The 24,375-nt window shown below is 37.8% G+C and overlaps 3 protein-coding genes across 3 annotated transcripts; 1 reads left to right on the plus strand and 2 right to left on the minus strand.

The window, feature by feature from the left end:
* On the minus strand, positions 2,093-3,199 carry LOC107630688. The gene is made up of 3 exons (XM_016333891.2): positions 2,950-3,199; positions 2,623-2,865; positions 2,093-2,523 (listed from the first exon to the last, which is right to left on the minus strand). The coding sequence occupies exons 1-3, from the start codon at positions 3,159-3,161 to the stop codon at positions 2,487-2,489; spliced, it is 492 nt and encodes a 163-aa protein (XP_016189377.1). The 5' UTR covers positions 3,162-3,199; the 3' UTR covers positions 2,093-2,486.
* On the minus strand, positions 4,883-8,212 carry LOC107630687 (F-box protein SKIP8). Its single transcript, XM_016333890.2, has 3 exons — positions 7,240-8,212; positions 6,144-6,340; positions 4,883-5,635 (listed from the first exon to the last, which is right to left on the minus strand). The coding sequence occupies exons 1-3, from the start codon at positions 7,693-7,695 to the stop codon at positions 5,383-5,385; spliced, it is 906 nt and encodes a 301-aa protein (XP_016189376.1). The 5' UTR covers positions 7,696-8,212; the 3' UTR covers positions 4,883-5,382.
* LOC110269487 lies at positions 10,714-14,279 on the plus strand. Its single transcript, XM_021117351.1, has 4 exons — positions 10,714-10,941; positions 11,325-11,769; positions 13,083-13,658; positions 13,762-14,279. The coding sequence occupies exons 1-4, from the start codon at positions 10,714-10,716 to the stop codon at positions 14,277-14,279; spliced, it is 1,767 nt and encodes a 588-aa protein (XP_020973010.1).

Raw genomic sequence — 24,375 nt, forward strand, 5'->3', positions numbered from 1 at the left:
GGAAGAGTAAATACCAAAGAGAGACTGAGTAGACTAGGTGTCAGTCATCTAAATGATAATACCTGTGTTTTGTGTAAAAAAGATGTAGAATTTGTTCATCATTTATTCCTCTGCTGTGAGTTTACTTGACAGGTGTGGTGTGCTTGGTTGACATACTTTGATACAGTTTGGGTTGTTCCAGGCTCGATCAAGGACTTGTTTGAGAGTTGGATAGGAGAGCCTGGTAAAAAAGTTGAGCAGAATAAGTGGTTGGTTGATTTCTGTGCAATAATTTGGAATAATTGGATGGAACGAAATGCGAGAATATTTAAGAATGAAGAAAGTAGCGTTGAGGACATCAAATTGAGGTCGGTGGTGAGCTTCAAAGAGTGGTATGGTGCTGATCCATGAGGTTGTTGGTGGCAATGCCGGAGATGACAATGGATTAGTCGCTATAGGTTACCTCTGTTTTACCTTTTTCTTGTAACTTGGTTCTTTGTGTTGCTCCACTTTAGTGTGTTGAGCTTTTCTTTATTCAAAAAAAAAAATTTTTTAAACTAACATTTTGATCTTCAACAAATTTTATTATTTTAGAAGCCTTTGAAATAGAACTATCCCTCTATAAGAAGAATAATTGTTTCTTATAATGGTATTTATTAGAAATCTAATTACCTTATAATAAAATTTGTTAAAATCTTATTTATTCAATAGAGGGGTTAACTACGATTTGGTCCCTAAAGTTTACGTCAAAAATTTTATTTGTCCCCAACCTTTTTTTTTTCATTCGAATTCGTCCCTAAAATCCAACTTAGTTTTAAAATCATTCTTTTGGACAAAAATACCCTTCTTTCCTAAGAAAATTAAAAGAAAAACTCTTTCCACCATGATTCAAGAAAAACGCAAAACCTCCAAGGGTTCTTTGTCTCTCCGCTGCACTCAAAACCGTGCCACCGTCATCATATTGCTTTGATCATCGCTCCATCCTATTGCATCGCCTTGCGTGTGAATCCCCCTCTCAATGCATGTTCAGTCTACTGTTGCCCGCAAAAATCCTACAAACGAAATCTCCCCTTAATACGCCACCCACGGCAGAAGAAGGTGGGTAAAGAGGCAGCAAAGATGTGGCAAAAAAGGAGAGCAGAGAGGTGAGTAGACAAGCGGGGGTAAATGACGTGAGCAGATAGAGACGCTGAACAACAACACGGTGGACAGATATGCTGGCGACAGCGACACGAACAGTCAGACCCACTGGCGACGATGATGTGGGCGGATAGATACGTGGGCGACGGTGGTTTGAGTTGTCCTCTTCTCGTCGCATCGCCTTTAGCATTGCTCGCGCACGGTGGTCTAAGTCGTCTTCTTTTTGTTGTTACTTGTTAATTCTTCTTCTTCAGTCTCTGTTAGTTGTTGTTCTTGTTGCTTATTCTTCTGGTTAATTGTATAGATGTTCAATTTTTGTCTGAAATTGTTTTGATTTAAGATTGTAAGTGCAAAAATAGTGGATCTATATCAGGTGAAAAAAAGTGCGATTCTATGCAAGAGTTTTTTTTGTCCAAAATTAGAGAAATAATGATTTTAAAACCAAGTTAAATATTAAGGACGAATTCGAATGGAAAAAAAAAATTTGGAATGAATAAAATTTTCAGCTTAAACTTCAAGAATATAAATTATACTTAACCTTTTAATAGACATTTAAATAGCGTTTGGTAGAGAGACAAAGACCGAGAGACGATGACTAAATGTTTGATGGGAAGCGATAAAAGAATCAAACTGTCTAACCAAAAGTATTATTTAAAGACTTCTAAAATAATAAAAATTTAAAGGGGATAAAATGTCTAATCTAAATTTCATTAAAGATCAATTTGCATATATACTTTTAAATTTAGATTTTACCTATTATGCAGAAACAGTATAGTATTGTCTAATAAAATATTGCATGTGTAAACATTTTAAGATAACAACCAGCTGAATAATACCAAACAGGATGCTATTGTGACATAGATGTAATGGTTTATTAGTAGTACATAAAAACTAAATTATGATATATGTATAACTGAGAAGTCGAGAGGATTTCCCTGCAGAAGTCGAGTAGTGGAGATGATGAGCAATATGTATATAATACTTCTGTTTTTCACACTTAAAATGTATTGAAATTAAATTAGTTTGAATTATAAGAGAATAAGAAACCAACAAAAATGTAATCTGGAGAGAGATAGAGGGGTATGAACCCATGAACCCTTTTTTCCCTGGCAAGATTTGCAATTTCTCCCCTGCTGGACGTTGTAGTGTAGTGTTCCTTATAACTTATACTTAAAATGGAGAAACTCTTAATGTAGTTAAGATTTTTGAAGTTATGTTTGCTCTAATAGGAACCGAAAGAAGTATTACATGGTTGCATTACATCCGCAAAATTTAATTGCGGAATAGTGAACGAGTGTACGAGTGTAGAGCAGAACATCCGAAGCAGAACCACATTGAGCAATGCAGTGAGTGTGAAGGCTATTATATTATCTCTTTGATTTCTTGGGATCTTGCTTCTTGTTGCTGAAAACATTACCAGGCAAGCAGCGAAACAACGAGGTCAGCATAGAAAATCATGATTAAGGGTCCCCAACCCTAAACCCTAACTCATCAAATACATACCTTATCGGGTTAGAGTCGGTGGGAGAGGAAGAGGGAGTAGGACCACGGCCGAAGGCAACCTCGTCCATGCTTTGTCCGTATCGGCGATAGCGACCACCGGAGGCCACGAAACCCGGGCATGGTCTATAAGCTTTAATGGGCCACCAACCAAATCCAGGAACAGTGGCAATCCCACCCTGCATCCTTCCTTTACCATTGCACCCTTTCTCTATCTCTTCTCTTCCACATGCCTTACAACCCCCGCTGTCACCCACCCAATCCCACTCAGTTATCATATAGTACCGATACAAGGACATGGCAAAATCATCATAGCTATAGGTACCTTACCTCTGTGTGGTGCCGTATCCAGATTCATCAGGAACCCCAACCACTGAAGAAGAAGAAGAAGAACTCGGTGAAGCAGAGCACAGAGCAACAAATGACTTAGAAGAAAGATGGTAAGAGATTGTTTGACATGAGGTATTATGCTTGTTCAATCGGGCATGAGGCTGATTAGGAAGAGGGAGAGAAGATTGAACCGAGAAAAGAGCTATATCCATTCTCTTTCTCTCACTCTCTGGCTGGATAACGCGCACCACAGTCTCAAAAGCCCTTTAATTTTATGAGGTGCTAGCTTACTCACAGTAACCACTAACCACTAAAATATACCCATCCTGTCCCTGGGCCTGCCTCCCTCTAATATCTTCTCATTAACACGACCGACTCATCTCATGTTTCCTCCCATCACAGCCAGATTTTTCCTTTCAGCATAAAAGAATTTGTTCATACCCTAATCCAAAATATAGGCCTAATAAAGTTAAGAGATTTAATCAAAGAGAATGGTCTCGTCCACGTATCTGACTTCTTTTAAGAAGTTGGAATAGCTCGAAACAGACAGCTCACACTTAACTAAGTGAGTAACTGCCTCCCAAAATTTCTCACCCACTCCCCCTACCTATTTAAACGCATTCGTACAATTCGGACGACGACTCCCGGACGTGAATAAGTCGGAGACCACCCTCCTCTAATGTTTGGGCCTTTCATTCGAACCCAATCATACGGTTTTAGGTAAACCCCAAAACATTGGCGTCGTTGCCCGGAACCTGGAGATCAACGCACAATGGCGGACGACCAGCATGAAGACGGACACATTGCGTATGAGTCCAATCAAGAACATCAAGACGCGGTCAATAATGACCAGGCAATAAGACCTCTACCAAGAACTGAGGGACCGCGTTTTTTTTAAATAAGTTCCTCTTAGTAGTAATTGGCATAATTTTATAGGGACCCAACTAAAAAAAAAATTGGCACAGGGACCTAAATAAAAGGAAAAAAAAGTGTAGGAACCCAAGTAAAAAAAAAATTGGTGCAATGACTCAATTAAAAGAAAAAAAATATAAAGATCTAATTGAAAATTTTGCGAAACTATAGGGACCAGCAGAGTAATTAAACCTAAAAAAAATATGACTTAACTAATAATGTTATTAATATCTACCACGTCACTCCTTCTATTAACATGTTTAAAATTTTTTGGGACTTAAATAAGAAATACCACGTCACTCCTTCTATTAACATGTTTAAAACTTTTTGGGACACTCCTTCTATTAACATGTTTAAAACGTCACTCCTTCTATTAACATGTTTAAAACTTTTTGGGACACTCCTTCTATTAACATGTTTAAAACTTTTTGGGACTTAAAGAAGAACTTTTTGGGACACTCCTTCTATTAACATGTTTAAAACGTCACTCCTTCTATTAACATGTTTAAAACTTTTTGGGACACTCCTTCTATTAACATGTTTAAAACGTCACTCCTTCTACTAACATGTTTAAAACTTTTTAGGACTTAAAGAAGAAATAAGACGTTTGAAACATTAGAAACTAAATTATAATTTAGTCCAAATATTGTAAACTAAAATAATATTTTATTTTTATTTTTATTTTTTATTAACCATTTTAAATACAAAAAGTAGAAAATATATAACAGGTATAAATATAGATATAACATTCCCCTTGGTTAAAAATACTAATCCATCCTCGACCAAATTACATTTTTAAGACATGCTATTTTCAAGAATTTTGGATTAAAATATACAAATTTAAGTTGTTCAAATAAAACATCTCTTTCTTAAACTGCCATTTCTTTTATTTTCTTTTTCACACGTAGATTATCTTTTTGTGCTTTCGGTTTTTATCATACAGAAAATCTATCATCAACTTTCTTTTTAATCATAGCATTGTTAACGTTTTCAATACTTGTACATTTGCACCAATACCACCTGTTCAAAAACGGTAATAATCAAGCTTTACATTCAAAGCATGGTTAGCATAGGATTGATTGTTGAATTTTCAGCAAAAACAAGGAAAAAAAAGATGCACGCCTCTCGTAGTATGAACAACAAAAATGGAGAATGCTTTGTGCATTTGCTCTCGTGACTACACTGCACAGCACAACCTTGGTTTTCAGTTTTCACATGTGTTGCCTTAACCTAAAGTTTTGGTGCCAGATAACTCCTCAATGACATTGACAAGCAATGCCTTCCAAGTTCCAACTCTTCTTTTGTTTTTACTTTAACCCACCACTTACCACTGTACTTATAAACTCTTTCTGGCGCCATTGCAACTTCTTGTCTTATATACAGTATGAAAATGGAACTCAATGAAAAATTAATAGAAAAAAAAGGATTTTCCAGAGAAATCACTAAAATTTAAGTAACTTGCTTCTCCAAATAAAATCGCCTTTGGTAACCAGTATCAGACATAACAATGTATCACTATATTTATCCATGCACAATATGTTGCTCCACCTCACCGTTCATCACAGAACTGTGATGATGAACCATATACCACCGTCCATTGTGGGACTCAAAGACATTGGTAACGTTAAATGGTCCGGTATCCATGTCAACATATGTTTTCATGGTGACCCAAGCCATGTCCGTCAAGACCCGAGCACGTACATCCCGAACCTGAAAATTTAATCCTTGCTCCCAGTTGAACATAATTTGCCAACTCTGCATTACCGCGTTATACCTGTGGCATAGGTAATTGCATTATTGAACATATATTTGCCCGCTAGTGTGGCAGAAGTTGGACAAAAGAAAAAATGCAACTCCACAAATTTAAAACAAGCTGTTTATGGAATAAATAGGATCAGTTTTAAAAAATAGAATAAAATAAATTCATAAATTCGTCAAAATGCTCATATCTCAGGAGTGTCAAGCTCCAAATTAGCTCTAAAACTAGCTTTGTTAGCCAAAAACTAGTCCCTAGAGTGTTCAGTCAATACTAACAGGAACTTTGGTGGCATGCTTGATGAAATGTGATCTAATTCAACTATAGGCCCCCAACAACTTACGTGAAATTTACATACATGAGACTGAGACCTCAAAAACAATCTTTTCAAGTTTCAGACCATATCATGCAAGCACACATGAAGTCAACACGAGAATGTCCAAAAATATGAGAAAGACACTGCCGGTGCAGTTGGTAAATTAAAAGCAAAAGCAGATTCAACCATTTAAGAAACAAAAAGCCATACCCTGAAAAGAGTTCTCCTGAGGCATGAATGCACTTCACGTAATCTGCATTTAGCCAAAAACGACTCATTGATTGAAGAGACTTATCTCTTACAATGTTGAAGAATTCTGTATTAATATTCACAATTGCTCTTGTTGCAGCATAGTATGCCTTCCACCCATTACTTGGTGTAATAGTATCTTGTTCCAATGTGAAGTCCTGAAGAAAAAATAATTTCAAAAAGGTTATGACTGAAGAAACATGGTGGATAAAAATGAGAATGATGAAACTCAACTGAAAAATACAATGAAAGATCATGCACGTCCTCAGTTAATCAATTTGATGGGACAAATTAGACGGTATTAATAGTTTCTACCAATTTTCTTTGTGGCCATATATAATCAGTTCCCCTGAACTATTCCATAGTTCTACATCTACTGCCCTAATATATATATTTTCAAATTTATAATTGACGGAGGAGAGGAAATAGAAAAAAAGGCTTATTTGGATTTCATAGATTTACTTAGAGAAAGGAGGGAAATGTCATGCAACAGATAAACCCCTTGTTCCTCCCCCTAAAGAGAAGGTTGAAAACCCAATTCAGTATGCCTTCTACAATTCCCATATTTAGTTCTTCCTACCAAGACAAGTATGTCTCCTCCTTTCATACAGTCCATATTGAACATTTTAGGGGAAAGAAAACAACAAACAGCAAATGTATTACCATTAAGTCATGAACAACCAAAGTCACAAATTGATGAGCTTTTCTCTCCCTAAGACCTACGGCGGTATTTTGAAAGCAGCCAAAATCTCAACTATGCATATGAATTCTTAAAATCAAAGCAGCTAATACATTCTTTTTTGATATGATCAGCTAATATTTAATAACACTCTAAGACAGAACACATAAAATTTCAGAAAATCCCATTGGAATGTCAGCGGCATTATTGATACCCTACAAAGAGGAAATAATAAAACATCACAGGAATCAGAAAATCCTATTAGTGACTACTGAGTCATCTAGTTGCACAATATTCAAACATTATAAACACTTCAATTCAGACACCCACCTATAGATAATTAGGTCAAGAAATAAATAGGTTGAGAATTGAATTCACCTTGTGATAGAGGGCCTTCCAGGCATTGTCATCGTTGGCAGCCTTTCGCATCAAAGAATTGGTCATAGAAAGACGACACAAGCTTGGATAATCCAAATAACTGAGGGCATGAGTCGTAATCTCCGGAACCAATTCCTCCATCATCGACGACGACCCTGTGCGCCGCTCCGCCAGCACCGCTGGGGCAACGGGAGCTGGGACGGGAGGAGTGGGGTCGAGCATTTGGGCGGCGCCGCCGTTCAAGTAGGGGGCGGAATCGGAGGGCGAAACGGTACCGTTGCAGGAGCAGCCAGAATCGCGGTGGTTCTTGGAATGAAAAGGTGCGAATTTGGAGAGGGGAGAAGAGAGAGAGGATGATCTGAGAAGTGAGAAGATGGCGAGGAAGAAACAGAGAGCGGTTACAGTAACGGCGATGAGGAATGGCTCCGACAAGACAGTGACAGAGGAAATCTCCATTCATAGGACATTAAAACTTGGAATTCCCACAACAACATCAAAAACCCTAACTTCGTTCTTCTCAGTGAGTGCGTGAGTGCCCCTCGCATCACATCGCAACTAGTAGTAGTAGGGCTGTTGTAAGTATTAATTGGTGCCAAACCCAAACCCTAACTCTGTTTTAATTTTTCGGGGGTTATTGGAATTTGAGCGTTAGAAAAGAGAAATTTAGAAAAAGAATTCAATTAAGTAACAGCGGCAGAAGCAGAGGCAGCAGAGGGCTGAGAGAGAGGTGGTGCTGACTCACAAACTGACTGAAACCGCTGCAGCCACTACTGCATTGCGGTTGCCTTCGGTCAAATACAGGCCCCTCTGTATATTTCACTATTTCTTGATTTTCTTCTCCACAAACAAATAGATCAAACCAACGGTTTCAAAATTTTAACATTTTAATTACTAAATGTTTCTGCATGCCTCCATCCACCATGATTATGGACTAGGAATAAAACGGATGATTGAGTATTTGTCTATTTGAGTGTTTTTTAAAATAAATAAATGTGAATGATTAAACTAGAACTCTTTTATAAAATTAAATCTTAACATTTACTCTTTTTTTTTTCTTCTATAAAAAATAAGGGCCGAGGGAGACGGGTGGGATGAAGCAATTGAAACAAATTTGAACGATTTTGATGAAAAAAAAATGGAAGGAAGAACTATGAAAAAGTAGAAAGAACAGAGAACTACTGTGAAATTTATAGTTATTGGTATCCTTTTTATAGAAGAAAATGAAGGGTAAGGTTGGTAAAAAAGAAGAAATTTTCTCACCTAATTTTTAAAAGGTAATCAGCAACCATGTGAAACGCAGAAGCTACAAATTTTAGCTTCTTCTCAACGTGGGTTCAGAGGTAGAATCGTTTCTGCGTTTAGAAAGAAAAAAATTTCCAAACATAAAAGTGAAACTTTTAAGGAGCTCAACCGCAATTCTTTCTTCACCAACGCGTTTACCAAACACACCCTATATAATTCAAGAACAAAAAAAAAAAAACTACTATATAATTATTCACTTAAAAAAAGCTGTACAATAACACAATATAATAAGTGTAAGAAACTAAAATGAAAATAGTAAAAAAATAACATTTTGTATAAAAGTTATTTTTTAACTTAAAATTATTAGTAATACACTTCCAGTGTTATTTTGTTTTAACTTTTTTTGAAAATATTTGAATTAGAATTTTTTTTCACGTATTGGTATACATTTTATAAAAATAAATAGAATTTCAACACCTTTTTCTTTAAAAAAATATAATTGGCGCAATTACAAGTATTTCAACAGTTGCGCTGTGCATTGGAGTCATTATATCGTTAAATGTAAATGTAAATCTTACTGCTGTACATTGTGACTCTATTATGGCCTGTAATAATTAAGTTGCCGTCAATTTGGATAAATATGTACTTATTGTACTATAATGAAGATATAGCAATAGCAATAGAAGTTGCATAGCGAATTAGCCGCGGATGACAATCTAAGTCCTAACTCCTAAGGAAGTGACAAAAAAGAATCAATTGATTCTAATGAGGATTCTCGATCTTGTGCACTGCATAATGGAAATGTAGATAGCGACACTGACAAGATCAAATAAGGGATCATAATAAGACCTACGTTCAAGAGTTGTCCAAATATCAGACATGGGAGTCAACATCTTTGGCTTACAAAACACAATCATGGAATTTGGTGCGTGTCTCTATCTTCTTGTTTTCCTCTTCCTCATGCGCTTCTCACTGTTTCTTGCTGCATGCACTATTTTATTTTCTTTGCAACATGATACTATATATTAACATATGACAACCATGTGGTTTGTTGCTGATGCTTGCAAAAGTTCCAGTTTCGCAGAATAAATCCCCATAATAGTCCTTAAGATTCAGGTCATTACTCAATGTGGTCTTTGAGATCCCAATTGTACTATTGTAGTTCTTCAGATACGACTCTGGGCACCATAATAATTCCGATCATCTTTTCGGTAATGAGTCATCACCGACGTTCTGACGTGTCACGAAGTTACCACGCTAGAGAGAGCCAAAACGTTGGCGTTTTGGTTTAGCGCTCCATTTTGTTAAAAACATCATCGTTCTAGTCAAAATGAAAATGTTAAACGAGTTTGATCAAACACTCTCCCTTCACTCGTCTTCTCCACTTCCACCCTCCGTCTTCTTCTTTTTCTTCTTCTTCTTCCTACTCTCTTCATCAATGACGTTACCGTAGAGATCCCTCCATGAGGTTAAAATTTTTGTATCCAGAAGACATCAAAATCAGGTCTCCTTTCGTCGTTCGTCTCCTCCTCCATCATAAAGAAGAGGTTTTGCTATTGGTGAAGGTACATTTTTTCTTTTATTCTTTTTTTTATAATGCATGGTAGTTTTTTTTTATGTTTGTGTTGTGAGTGTGGTTGGTGTTATTTGCTTTTTTATTTTCGTTACTATGGTTCTAAAGTTTGATTAGGTTGGAGTTTCATAAGGATGCTCTGTTTGATTATGGTGTGTGTTATTGTCTCTTCTTTAGATGGACAACCTTCATTGTTAACGAAGGTTTAGCAAGTTTACATTTGGTATATTTGGGTTTAGGGTAACAATGAGTGTTAACTAGTGGAGGGTTTAAGTACTGAAAAAAGTTAGAAACCATGCTCTGTTTCATGGTCATGAGTGTTCTATTTGCCCTGTAATAGAGGTGTCTATGTGCAGCTGAAAATATTTCATGAATTGATTATTCAAACATCTAAGATATCATTGTATTGTTTGTATATGTATATAAGCTCTTTTTGTATGATTGAATTTGTATAACTTTGTTGTTGTTTTAGGAAACATATATTATTTAAATAAAATGGCTATATCCTACAAATAGTTAGTGTAAATAGGACAGAAAAATCTGTTTGTATTTATGGTGGTTGTCAAGTAATGGTTTTTGAATTTTTTTTTCCAGATAGAAGAGATATTAGATATTATGTTTCATCACGGGGTGATTTCAAAGAAAATCAAGAAGAAACAATGGTATATTATCCGGATAATAAGGCTTATTTAGGTGATCTAGATGTAGATACTCTAGATATCTTCTACCTGATGAACTATCATAAAAAGCTTGGTTATGATGAGATAAAGCAATGCTGGTGGCATGTTCCTGGGAAAAGTTTAGAGAACGGGTTGAGAAGCTTGAATAGTGACAAGGAGATAAAAGAGATGGTGAAGTGTGTTAAGAAAAATAACGGAGTTATTGATGTATATTTGGAGCATGGAGTATCACTGTCAGAAGTTTTGGAGGACAATACACAATAGAAGAAAAATTCTCCAAGATTAACACAATCATTACCCTCAAAGACCAAAGTTGCCTTAACACCAAAGGTACATAACCACCACCACCAATTTCAAATACTCAAAATCAGACCAAGAAATCCACTAACAAAGTCAATCATGCCAAGCCAAACAAGTCCACTAATAGCATCCAGCCCAGCAAACCCATCAAGACCACCCAAAACACCAAAACAGATAAAACTAACAAGTCCAAACAACCCAACAAAAGTAGTATATCTAGGAGACCTTGTACAAGGTCTGCTGCTAGAAGATTCAAGAGCAAAATTTTTAACAATGAGATTCCATTTAAGGTATCTTCTGACTCTTATGAGAGTGCAAAAGATAGCATTTTTAAACCAAATCTTGATGAAGATAACTCCTTTGATTTAGATACTGGGGAGAAGAATGTCAACAGTGAGAGTAGGAATAGAGTGAATAAGAACCAGATAAAGAAGATATTGACAAATGTTGGTCCTCTATCTAAAGAAAAGGAGAAGATTCTGTTTGAGGATGATGCATTTTTGCAAGAAGTTAGTGATGAAGAAGTAGATCTTAGTTTTATTGGTAGTTTTGCTGAAGGTGTAGAATATGGTGTAGATCCTGGAGCTGATTCAAATGGTGCCAATTTATGGCACTCGGAGGAGATGAAGACTCCTCCAAATTCAGAAGATGAACTAGAAGAAGACAACGATTCTGATGATGTATGTCCAGTGTTTAGGGAGGATGCAAGATTTGGTGAGTTGCATCTTGAGATTGGTATGAAATTTTGGCACCAAATGGGACTTTAGAGAAGCTGTTAGGGAATATACAATTCAAGAGGGTAGGTGCATACGCCTTGCGAAGAACGATAACATAAGGTGCAAGACAGTTTGTAAGGTTAAGGGGTGTCCTTTGGTGGTTTATGCGTCAAGGGACCATGAGGACACTTGTTGGCATATCAAAACCTTCAATGACGACCACACATGTCCCCGAGAAGACAAAAATAAGGCTGCCAATAGGAATTGAGTCTGCAACAAGCTTGTGAAGAAAGTCAGAAAATATCCTAACTTCAGACACTGCGAAGCTACGACCTATTTCAGAACACGTTTTGATTTGATACTGAAAAAAAATTCAATCTCAAAAGCTTTGATGGATGTTAGAAGTGTAGTGTATGGTGATAAAAAGGAACAATATAAGATAGTGAGGGACTATGGCTTGACTTTGCTGAAAACCAATCCCAGTTCGACAGTACAAATATGTGCCAAACCTTAACCAAACGGAGAAGTTATTTTTGAGAGAATTTATGTGTGCTTAAGTGGTTGTAAAAATGGGTTCAAAGCTAGCTGCCTTCCTTTAATTGGATTAGATGGAGCATTCCTCAAGACTCAGTTTGGTGGACAAATTTTGTCAGCGGTTGGACATGATGCGAACCATCATATTTATGTCATTGCGTGGGCAATTGTGGAGATAGAGAATAGAGAGAACTGGAGGTGGCTTCTTGAATTACTACATCTAGACTTAAGACACTACAAAGATAATGGCTGGTGCTTTATGCAAAAAGATAGATTTTGTTATCAGATATGCAAAAAGTAACCATGCATCTTCGAGAAAGATTAATCCTATTATCAGTTAACTGTTATGACTGTTATGACAATTTTGTTGTGAATGAATAATACAGTTTATTTGCTGAATTTATAACTTGAGAGTATGCATGCTATATTAGTGCACATAGGTTCCATTTAGTTTGAAAGTTGTTTGATTAGAATGTTGTGTGATTAGTTGATGATTGGCATGGTTAGTGCGTCTATTGTTGAAGTGAACATGTGACTGTTACTATATGTTTTGTTAAACCATTGTACATAAGTACTATTTAGGGTCTATTATGGGCTATCGACTTAAATGTCAGGGACTGTTATGTGTACTCTTGACAAATGTGAAGGACTTTTATGGGGAGGGTGAGTTTATGTTAGGGACTATTATGGTGATCGACCATAACTATTAGGAATCAACTATGTGTAGATATGCATATGAATACACTATGACTAAACTATTATATAATGTTCCTAATTGGCATGGATTAATATTAGCAGTGCAAGAGGTAATGTCCAATGTCCATCACCATTTTTGCGTCTGGCATTTGTGGAGAAATTTCAACAAGAGTTGGAAGGATTTACAACTAAGGAAACTTTTGTGGGAATGTGCAAGGGCAATGACTTATCAAGAGTTCAGGGATGGAATGGACAAGATAAAAAGATTGAATGAGGATGCATGGGCATATTTAGATAAATGGTCAAGAGATGCATGGACCAGAAGCTCATTCAGCCATAAGTCGAAGTTGGATAATATTTGTAACAATGCATGTGAGATGTTCAATGCAAAGATCAAGGATGCAAGAGCCAAGCCCATTATAACATTGCTGGAGTGGGTTCGAATGTTCATTATGCGGACCATATTCAAGAACAAGGCAAAACTAAACAATCACATTGGAGTGCTCCCGTCCGTTATAAAGAGTCGATTGGAGAAAGTTAGAAAAGAATCTAAGAATTGGAAGCCTATTTGGACAGGGGATAACGGATACAAAAAGTTTGAGGTGCATGGACACCTAACTAACCATGTGGTGGACTTAGGAAAAAGACTATGTACTTGCCAATTTTGGATGCTTACAGGTCATTTGCATTGTCATTGTAATTGTTTTTGTGTTCTATTAATAATCTGATTAATGGTATATGACTAAAATCCATGGTTGATGTGGCTGTTGTTTATATACAGGTATTCCTTGTGTGCATGCATGTGATGCACTGTCTCGGGTTAACAAGCCACCAGAAGACTTTTGTCACCGTTGGCTAATGATGGAGTCATATAGGAAAACATATAATCATCATATTAATCTGATTCCTGGACAACCATTATGGGAGTATGGAGAGGAATGCAACAGGCCACATGCACAAAAAATAAAGAGGAAACCTGGAAAACTACAGATAAAGAGAAGGATAGATGCTGATGAGAAGGGTGGTGGAGGATCTAAAAAGTCTAAAGCTAATCCTAAGCCTCAAAGTAACAATGGAGATAATGTTCATCTAAAGAGGCAGTTGGGAACCTTTACTTGTAGTTTCTGTGGTGAAAAGGGACATACAAGGAGAGGTTGCAAGAAGAAGAGAGTAGCTGATGCTGCTGTTGCTGATAAAAAGAAGAAAAATGAAGGAGGTGCTCCTGCATCTGAGCAGCAAGTTGAGCAACCTCAAGATGATGGTAACCAAGATGATAGAGAAAACAATGCATGTGTGTAGCCTATTGAGACTGCACCAGCCACTTCTGATGCACAACTAGTGAGAGATAGATATATCTCATGTCACGACCCAAAATGAGCCATGACTGGCGCTCAGGGAAATAGTTCCCTGGTAAGCCTAACATATTCGAATATGCGATAAATAAGATTACAAATATTTTTTTTAATTTACAAATTCTGAAATAAATAATTACATATTTTAAAAAATGATAAAATAAATAAATAAATATGGATGGATCCTGCCTGTGACATATGGAACAGATTACGTCTAAGAACACAAGGAATAGGTACCCATTGCAGATCATTACTCTTGAATAGAAAGACTCACATATTCAAGTATTTATTCTTGAAAAATATTTAAAAAAAAAACGGAGTCAGTTTTGCAACTCAGTAACTAGACAGCACATTTATAATTCACATGAGACCATAAAAACCATATTATCCAAAATATATTTTATTTTAAAAAATAGTAATTTATACAAATAAGTGAATCAATAAGGGAGTGCTCATACAGAAATCAAATCAAAAGTCCACACTTGGGCGGCTCCTGTAACACCCTAATTAGCCTAAGCCTTAACACGCATCGTAAAGCAAAGGTTAATTAAAGGTTACGACAGTTCTAAACTTATACATATCATATATAGAAGGAATTAATAATATCTAGAAGCCTGATGAAGAATATAGCTCAAAAAGCAAGATTTTAAAAGCGCAAAACGTACTAACGAAGCTTCTAACTTAAAGCACAAGATATAGATAAAACATATCGAAAGATAAGTATATAATATCTTAGGAAACTAGCCATGGCTCGCGGAGTTTAAGCCGGCTAGCCATATACAAGTATACAGATCCATACAGAAACCTGACAGTTTAAAAAACATCTTATACAAGTTTTTCTCTCATAATACAAGCCTCTAGGCAAAGAAAAAATACCAAAAAAAGAGATGTATAAACAAGATAAACCAAAAAGACTCCAAAAGAATCCAAGATCCTTCGCTTCTGCCACCATCTAAAGCAACTCACCGAGGTGGGTTGCAACCTGCATCTGAAAAACATAACAGAAATATAGTATGATAACCGAAGGTTCTCAGTATGGTAACAGTGCCCAGTGATGTAAGATATAAGACCCCGGGACACCAAAGTCAATCCTAAGCTCCATATCCATCACAAGATTCAAACGCATTCTAAAACAAATAAGCATAATTATATATCTCTTAACATAACTAAACCGGGTAATCTATCTTAAGGGATTTCTATTCTAACTAAACATCGCTATCCCACAGCCTTCACCAACCAATCCTCCATGCAATCCCATCGCCACCGCCTTCCGAACCTCCTCAGCCCCAGACAATCACAATTAATGCAAACAAGTAAAACATAGATAATATTCATATACAACAAGTAGATCAAGAAGCAGGTAGGCATGTTATACAATTAGGCAAACTCAAGTAAACAAAACAAGCAAGCATATAGAAGATGCACATGATGAATGTCTGCCCTATTGGCTGTGATATCACATGTCGGTTAATGCCAAACCCGACAAAAAATCCGGTCGACAACTCCCGGATTAGTCTCTCTATTGCGCATAAGGAGGAATAATTCCGAGGGATGAGTGCCCTATTACCTTCTCCTTTCAGAGGGAAACATTCCGAGGGAGCGTGTCCTACCACCTTCCTCTGGTTGCCGCATGATTCTGTGGGTTAGTGCCCTACCACCTTGCAATCAGAGAGAAGTCGCATTTTCAGGAGGAATAATTCCGAGAGATAAGTGCCCTACCACCTTCTCCTTTCAGAGGGGAACATTCCGAGGGAGCGTACCCTACTACCTTCCTTTGGTTGCAAGAAATATAAGGGAGAAGCCCAGCTTCAACTCTCACATCCGAACGTCGGCGGGAGACTGCCACAGCCCCTACAACGGAGAACACTGCATATCGTAATTACATATTCGGTCTTAGAGGCCACTCCTCTAAGCACACTTTCCCTCATACCCATTACAACCATCATCAAGTCATAAGTTCCGTTCCGAACTCCCTAGTTCATCAGTTTCTCAATTTTGTTATCAGAAATCACCATATTCACCACTCTTCCTTCTCTCTCAACTAACTCATCTTCATTACACCAGAAACCTAAACCTCTATTTGCTAACTTTTCAAAGTAAAACTCAAATTAAACCTCCTAAGATCTTTCCCATATTCCAACATCCAAAATTGATCCCAAGAGTCTTAAAATGGTGTTATAGAAGCTTGCAACCTTGTTGAGAAGATAGAATAGTTGAAAATAAAGGAAAATTTGAGAAACAGGGCGTGTGCGTGCGCACGCCCGGGAAAATTTTTTAAAAGTGTGCGTACACACAGGGGTTTGCGCACGCACTGATACCAAAACTTTCAAAATCTGTTCACTCGCACAACCTGTACCAGTGCCCCCAACAGACTGGCCTCCCCAACGTGTGCGTGCGCACAAGTGCGTGTGCGGACGCACAGGTTGCAATTCATACTTAGATATGTGCACGCACAAGCTGTGTTAGCGCTGCAAACAAAACGCATTTTCCTGCCTGTGCGTGCGCACAGGTGTGTGCGTCCGCACAGATCAAAATTTTTGCAGGGTGTACATGCACACCAGGTTATGCGCTCGCACATATCAGAAATCATGAAATTCTGCAACTTAGCAGAATTTCAGATTTTTAACACCAACTTTGAATGATCATAATTTTCTCTACAAAATTCCAAATTTCACAAACTTTATATCGATTTAAAGAATTTTCAAAGATCTTTAATTCTAAATAAATTTTATCAAATTTTGAAAATCGAGGCAAAAGTTATGATCAGACAAAGTTCACCAAAAACCAACTTTTACCTAATTTCACCATTACCTCAATTTCTCATAAAACATAACCAAAACCATACCAAGCCATTCCAAACTTCATTTCTCATCAATATTAACCCTTTATGTCATATAATACTAAGCACACCACAATTTCCTTTCCTATTCATCATCCTCAACTTCCACATCAATAAATCACATTATAATCAATCCTCATTAATACTTTTCCAACTACCTTACCAAATCATCAACATTGTCATCATATATACTAACACAATCCACTTCTCAACTTCACAATTCATTCATCCTTATCATATCATTATCAATCATCATAATCAAACTCAACAACCATCAATTCATCATAAATTAACATACACCAACATTCAATGCTCATCAACCATTTTTAATTCAAACCTATCTTATGAGTCACTAGCCTAAGTGTCCATGAATATTATATACTACATAGAGGAAACCGAAACCATACCTTGACCGATTTCCAATATGTCTAAAACTCAAAATTGAGCACCAGTGAGCTTTCCAACCACAATCCAAGCTTCCAACAATCACCAACAAGCTCCAAACTCACAATAATCAAACTATATATGCATAAACCATCACAAATCAACCTAAGGTTCCATTCAAGCATAAAAGCACAAGGGTTTAATGTCTCTTACCTTTTTCAACAGATTTGGATGTCAAAATTCAATACTAAGCAAGGATTAGAGTGAACCTAAACATCCAAAATCACAAAAAGTCACTTAATCCAAAACCCTAGAAACCCGAAATTTAGAGGAGAGAAACTGAGAAGATTTTGAACTTTACTTACCAGTTTCTTATTTGGGTTTTGTAGAGCTTTTCACACGGAACGCGTAGCCGCTGACGGCATACAAATCGAAGCACCGTAGCTCGAGATATCGTGAAGAGAAGATGATGATGAATAGTGCTCAAGCTCTTCTCTCCTCCCTCTCTCAATTTCTGATGTGAGTGTGTGTTTAATGTGTGTTGTGGCTTCATGGGTTTATTAAATGAACCTTATATATGTTGGACTTGGGCCCAACTTGGGCCCGGTCCAATCCGTTAGCATTTTTAGTCCGTTTGGCCTAACTTCGGGCCAAACCTTTAAAATTAACGCCCGATTTTCAACTTCTAGTATGTTTCTAATGTTTTGGCTGTTTTCACTTTTTCTCGTACGGTACCAGGCAGACTTGAACTGGTTCAACCGATTCGACTGCCGGTTCACAGTTTTTCATGGTTTTTCACAGAAAACACATTTTCTGACTCAGAAAGACCTACTGAGTCTATAAATTGCATTTAAATCCTCACATTCTCACTCTAACTTTTTGGAACGTAACGTGAGCAATATAATCGCTTAATTAACCGGTTGATTAGTTGCAGTTCTTACATTCTCCCCTCCTTAAAAAGATTTTTGCCCTCGAAAATCCGATCTACGCGATGTACTAGATATATATATTACATATTCTCCACGAAGCATCCTACTCTCAACGTTACCAACCCAACAAGTTGCCAGAGCATCTCATTCTCCAATTCCCAAGTATGCTCTCAAATTTCTGCTCTTCTCCAAGCAACCTTAACCAATGAAACTTCCTTTCCTCGCAGCTTCTTCACACGGGTGTCGTCGATTCTTACTGGTGTCACTTGGAATGTCAAGTTCTCTCTCAAATCGACCGACTCAGGCTCTAACACACGGGCCGATCCGACGTGTACTTACGAAGTTGTGACACGTGGAATACGTCATGCAAGTTAGACAGATGGGGTGGCAAAGCTACTTGATACGCCACTGGCCCGGATCACCTTAGAATCTCGAACGGTCCTATATATCTCAGATTCAACTTCTTGGTCTCAATTGCTCTTCCAATCCCCGTTATTAGTGTAACCCTCAGGAATATATGTTCCTCCACTTCAAATTCCAACAGTTTTCTCCTTTGATCCGCATAGCTCTTCTGCCAACTCTGAGCAGTTAAAATCCTCGCACGAATCTTCTTAATATTCTCAGTAGTCTCTGCTATCACATCAAGACCCAAACACTTGCTTCACCAGATTCATACCAACAAAGTGGAGACTGGCACTTCCATCCATACAAGGCCTCATACGGAGCCATCCCTATGCTCGCATGAAAGCTATTGTTGTACGCAAACTCCACCAATGGCATGTAGCAATCCCAACTTCCGGGTTGATCCAATACACACGCCCTCAGCATATTTTCTAGCGTCTGAATGGTTCTCTCTGACTGTCCATCAGTTTGCAGATAATATGCGGTGCTGAGACATAGCTTCGTACTGAAAGCTCTTTGAAAAGCTCTCCAAAACCTCGAAGTGAATCGGGGATCACAGTCTGATACTATGCTCGACGGCACACCATGTAACCTTACTATCTCCTTTATATACAACCTCGCTAACTCTTCCATAGAACAGTTCACTCGGATAGGCAGAAAATGAGCAGATTTGGTTAAGCGATCCATGATCACCCAAATCGCATCAAATCCCGACCTAGTCCTCAGTAAACCGGTCACAGAATCCATTGCAATTCCTTCCCACTTCCATTGAGGAATTTCAAGAGGCTGTAGCATCCCCCACGATTTTTTGATGCTCTACCTTCACCTTCTGACACGCCAAACACTTGGATACCGTTGAAGCTACATCACCTTTCATCCCAGGCTACCAGAACCTCTTCTTTAAGTCTTAATACATCTTCGTGCTTCCTGGATGAATAGAAAAATCCGCTGTTGTGAGCCTTCGACAACAAGTCTTTTCTCAAACTCCCGACATTCGATATGCAAATCATTCCCTTATATCTCCATAACCCTTCATCATCCTTGGTGAATTCTCCACCCTCTTATCACCCTCTGGTTGAAACAATCGCTGAAGCTTCTGTTCATCTTGCTGAGCCTTTTTAATCTCCATCTTAAACGTACTCGAAATCTGCAACTGATACAAACAAGGTCTTCCAGCGATTTCACCAATATTCAACTTAAGATTCACAAACTTATCCACTAACTCCTCCTCCTTGATTCTCACCCTAGCTATTGTCAAGGACCTTCGATTCAATGTGTCTACTACCACATTCCGGTGTTGCATCAACACGCAACCCAAACACTTCAGAGAAGTATCACAGTACATTTTGAATGGTTCATGCGGTTCCGGCAAGATTAAAACAGGTGCTGAAGTTAACTTCTGCTTTAAGGTCTGAAACTCTCTCGCCTTTCGCTGCGTCACTCTGATTATTGTCGTTACGAATCCGAAAATTGTTCCTTAGACCAAATACTGATTTTGTAGTATTTTTCAAAACCTTTAAAATAAGTTCAATCTAAATGAGTCCATTGTTAAAACCTTATTAAAAGAGTCAAAAACATTTTATTGTAAATCAATCATCTTAAAGCATGATTTTCCTAAATTCATTAGAATCCTTAAATCAGAACCTTTCGATTTGAATCCCTTTTTATAAACCAAATTTGCAAACCAAAATCACAAGTTAACAAAATCTTAGGACTCACTTTCCCTTTTTGAATTATATCATTTGGCCAAAAGTTCCAGTCCTAGTTCCAAAACCAAATCAATCAAATCAGAGTTCCAGACCAAGTTTAAAAATCAATCTAAGCTTTAAAATTTTTCAACACGAACGACGATAGTCTATACTATGAAAATAAGTTGAGATTTTGTCATCGGCTTCATAATTACCTCAACTTTGTTGTTGTGATCGACCCGCCTCATGTGTTCCTCGTCGTGGGCAATCTCTAACCAAATGCCCCAGTGAGCCACACTTGTAACATAGTTTCCTACCCAACTGACATGGCATATTCAGATGGTAGCTCCCACACTCCTGACATTTCATATCAGGGGAGTAAGCTCTTGACCGCTTTCCTTCACCATATCTCTTGAAGTTCTGTCCCCTTGGCCCAAGGTGATCGTCGCGTTCCCGACTAGTGTTTCCTCCATGAGTGTCCCTTGATGAGGCTACCGTCATTGCGCATTCCTTAACCACTCTTGCCTTGTTCACTAGATCGGAGAAAATCCGAATCTCCATAGGAGCCATAGTAGTCTTGATGTCGTCCTTCAAGCCCCTTTGATACGTGACACACTTCCAACTTTCATAGGTCTCCGGGGCACCTGACACGCCCTAGAGAACCTATAGAGTTCCTCAAATCTGCTGGTATAGTCCGCCACAGATAAGGAACTTTGCTTCAGCTGCATAAGTTCCATCACCTTCGCTTCCCTTGCAGACTCAGGAAAGTACTTTTTGTAGAAGGCCGTTCTGAATACATCCCAAGAAACATCAGCATCCTGAAGTTGGAGCAAGCGGCATTCTTCCTGCCACCAATGCTGGGCCTCTTTCAGAAGCTGATAAGCAGCAAACTCCACGTATTGGTTGCTCGGGACATGCTGTGCTTGCAGTGCGCGCTCCATAGCTTGGAACCAGTTATCCGCTTCCGTGGGATTGGTCGATCCTCTGAAAGTCGGTGGGTGAACTTTCAGAAACGTAGCTAGGGTCATCGGAGCACCTCCCAAGTCATCACCATTTTCGTCTCCATTCCCCGCCAGGTGGCTTAACCTCTGCGAAGCTTACAAGGTCGCAGCAGCATTCGCCTCCATGGTGTTCGTAAGTTTCGCCATTGCCGCCATGAACTCGGCATGGTTATCGGCCGATTGCTCGTTTCCGCTCTCTCTTCATGAACGGGTACGACCTCATCCGCGAGTAGCCATTAGGGTTCCTGTCTACACCAAACAGTTGATATCAAGGCGATCCGTCTCAATATCAAAAGCCTAGTGCTTCCATTATCCCAAGCAGGCACTCACAAACAAGCATGCTATACAATATCAAGTAGATAACCTAATAGCATCAAAGAAAAGACACACAGAGTATGCAACGAAGCACAATCGGTCCATCCCTCATGCTCACGAGGATGAACTGCTCTGATACCACTAAATGTAACACCCTAATTAGCCTAAGCCTTACCACGTGTCGTAAAGCAAAGGTTAATCAAATGTTACGACAGTTCTAAACTTATATATATCATATATAGAAGGAATTAATAATATCTAGAAGCCTGATGAAGAATATAGATCAAAAATAGGATTTTAAAAGCGTAAAACGTACTAACGAAGCTTCTAACTTAAAGCACAAGATATAGATAAGACATATCAAAAGATAAGTATATAATATTTTAGAAAACTAGCCACAGCTCGCGGAGTTTAAGTCGGCTAGTCATATATAAGTATACAGATCCATACAGAAACCTGACAGTTTAAAAAACAGCTTATACAAGTTTTTCTCTCATAATACAAGCCTCTAGGCAAAGACAAAATACCAAAAAGAGAGATGTATAAACAAGATAAACCAAAAAGACTCTAAAAGAATCCAAGATCCTCCACTTCTATCACCATCCAAAGCAACTCACCGAGGTGGGTTGTGACCTGCATCTGAAAAATACAACAGAAATATGGTATGAGAACCGAAGGTTCTCAGTATGATAACAGTGCCCAGTGATGTAGAATATAAGACCCCGGGATGCCAAAGCCAATCCTAAGCTCTATATCCATCACAAGATTCAAACTTAAGCATTCTAAAACAAATAAGCATAATTATATAACTCTTAACATAAATAAACTGGGTAATCTATCTTAAGGGGTTTATATTCTAACTAAACATCGCTGTCACACAGCCTTCACCAACCTATCCTCCATGCGATCCCATCGCTAGGGGTGCTCGCGGTTCGGTTTGGTTCGGTTTTTTATCGAGATCGTCCAAACCAAACCAAACCAATTAAAATCGGTTTGGTTTGGTTTGGTTTGTTCGGTTTTTTCAATCAATTCGAAAAAATACTACCATACTATATCATATATGCAATTTTACTAATACAACTATAATTTTCAACAAAAGGAAAGTAAATTGACAATCCATCCCAATCTTATCAAGATATTCATATTCAAAGAAAACCACAACAATTATTTAGAGATGAAAAACGGCACTGAGAAGTACTTAATCAACTCCAAATATCCATACTCTAACATAAGCGCATGTGATGCCTAACATGGCAGTAACTGTTGGCCTTGCGGCCTTGACTAACAAACATCAGTCATATACCTCATACCAAATTACTAAATACTAATAATGCTTGCAATTGTAAAGCCTAGAAAATTTCAAGCACCAAATCATTGTACTACTATTATACATATGTCTATAACCCCATCAATTCCCTAGAAAACGACACCTTATGATTTATGAGTAGTTGCTATTTATATATCTCATAGTCTTTCAAGTTGCAATGTTTTCCATCATTTAAATTATAAGAGTAAAATACATTTTAGGAGGGAAAATACATTCAACAAATATATTCAACAAATCCATTCAACCAATATATTCAATAATCAATAAGCCAATAACTATTTCACAGTCATAACATTGTAAATTAAATAATAATCAAATATATTGAACAATAATCAAATAAAATAGATGGAACAATAATCAATCTGAACTGAATTTTGTAGCAAAAACAGCAGAAATAGATGGAACAATAATCAACCTGAATTGAATCAAGAGAAATCAAGAAATACAACTAAACTAATTCCAAAAATTTTGCAAAAATGGTGCACCAATTCCAAAATGAATCAAGAAATAGAACCATATGGAATCAGTAATATAACCAAATTAATTCCAAAAATTTTCATGTTGTGCACCAATTCCACAGGTTCTTCCTCTTTCACCTTTTCCTTTCCTGCATTAACATTGAATAAACAAAAAGTTCAGAATCAACCCTAAACCAGAATTAACTTAAATCAAACAGAACAAAAAGTTCAGAATTAAGAAACAAAATCAGAATCAACAACTCAACCATTGAATCAAGAACAAGCCTTGTTCATTATAAATTAGAATCAATTAGAAGATTAAACCACACAAAAAAAAAAACAACCTGAGACTTAGGCTCCATTATAGAGAACAACGGAGGTGCAGGATGGTGAGACGGTGGTGGCGATGAACCAAAAACCAGAAATGGAAGGACAACACCACTTTAATGACGGAGAAGAAGAGACTGGACAGACGACACGGCTTCAACGATGAACGAAAGACGGGCGACGAATGGCGGGGGCTTCAGCTGCGTCTGTTGCTTGCTGTAGCGGCTTGTCGAGGACAACGACGTCTGCTGGTTTGTGGAGGAGATGGCTGCTGGAGACGTGGTGTGTGGAGCCGTTGAGGATGAGGGAGAGAGCGAAGCGCTGCGAGCCTACGAGGAAGGTAGAGGGAGAGGAAAGGGTCGTACCGCAAAGA

Source organism: Arachis ipaensis, chromosome B03 (assembly GCF_000816755.2).
Source record: "Arachis ipaensis cultivar K30076 chromosome B03, Araip1.1, whole genome shotgun sequence".
Classification (NCBI taxonomy): Eukaryota; Viridiplantae; Streptophyta; class Magnoliopsida; order Fabales; family Fabaceae; genus Arachis; species Arachis ipaensis.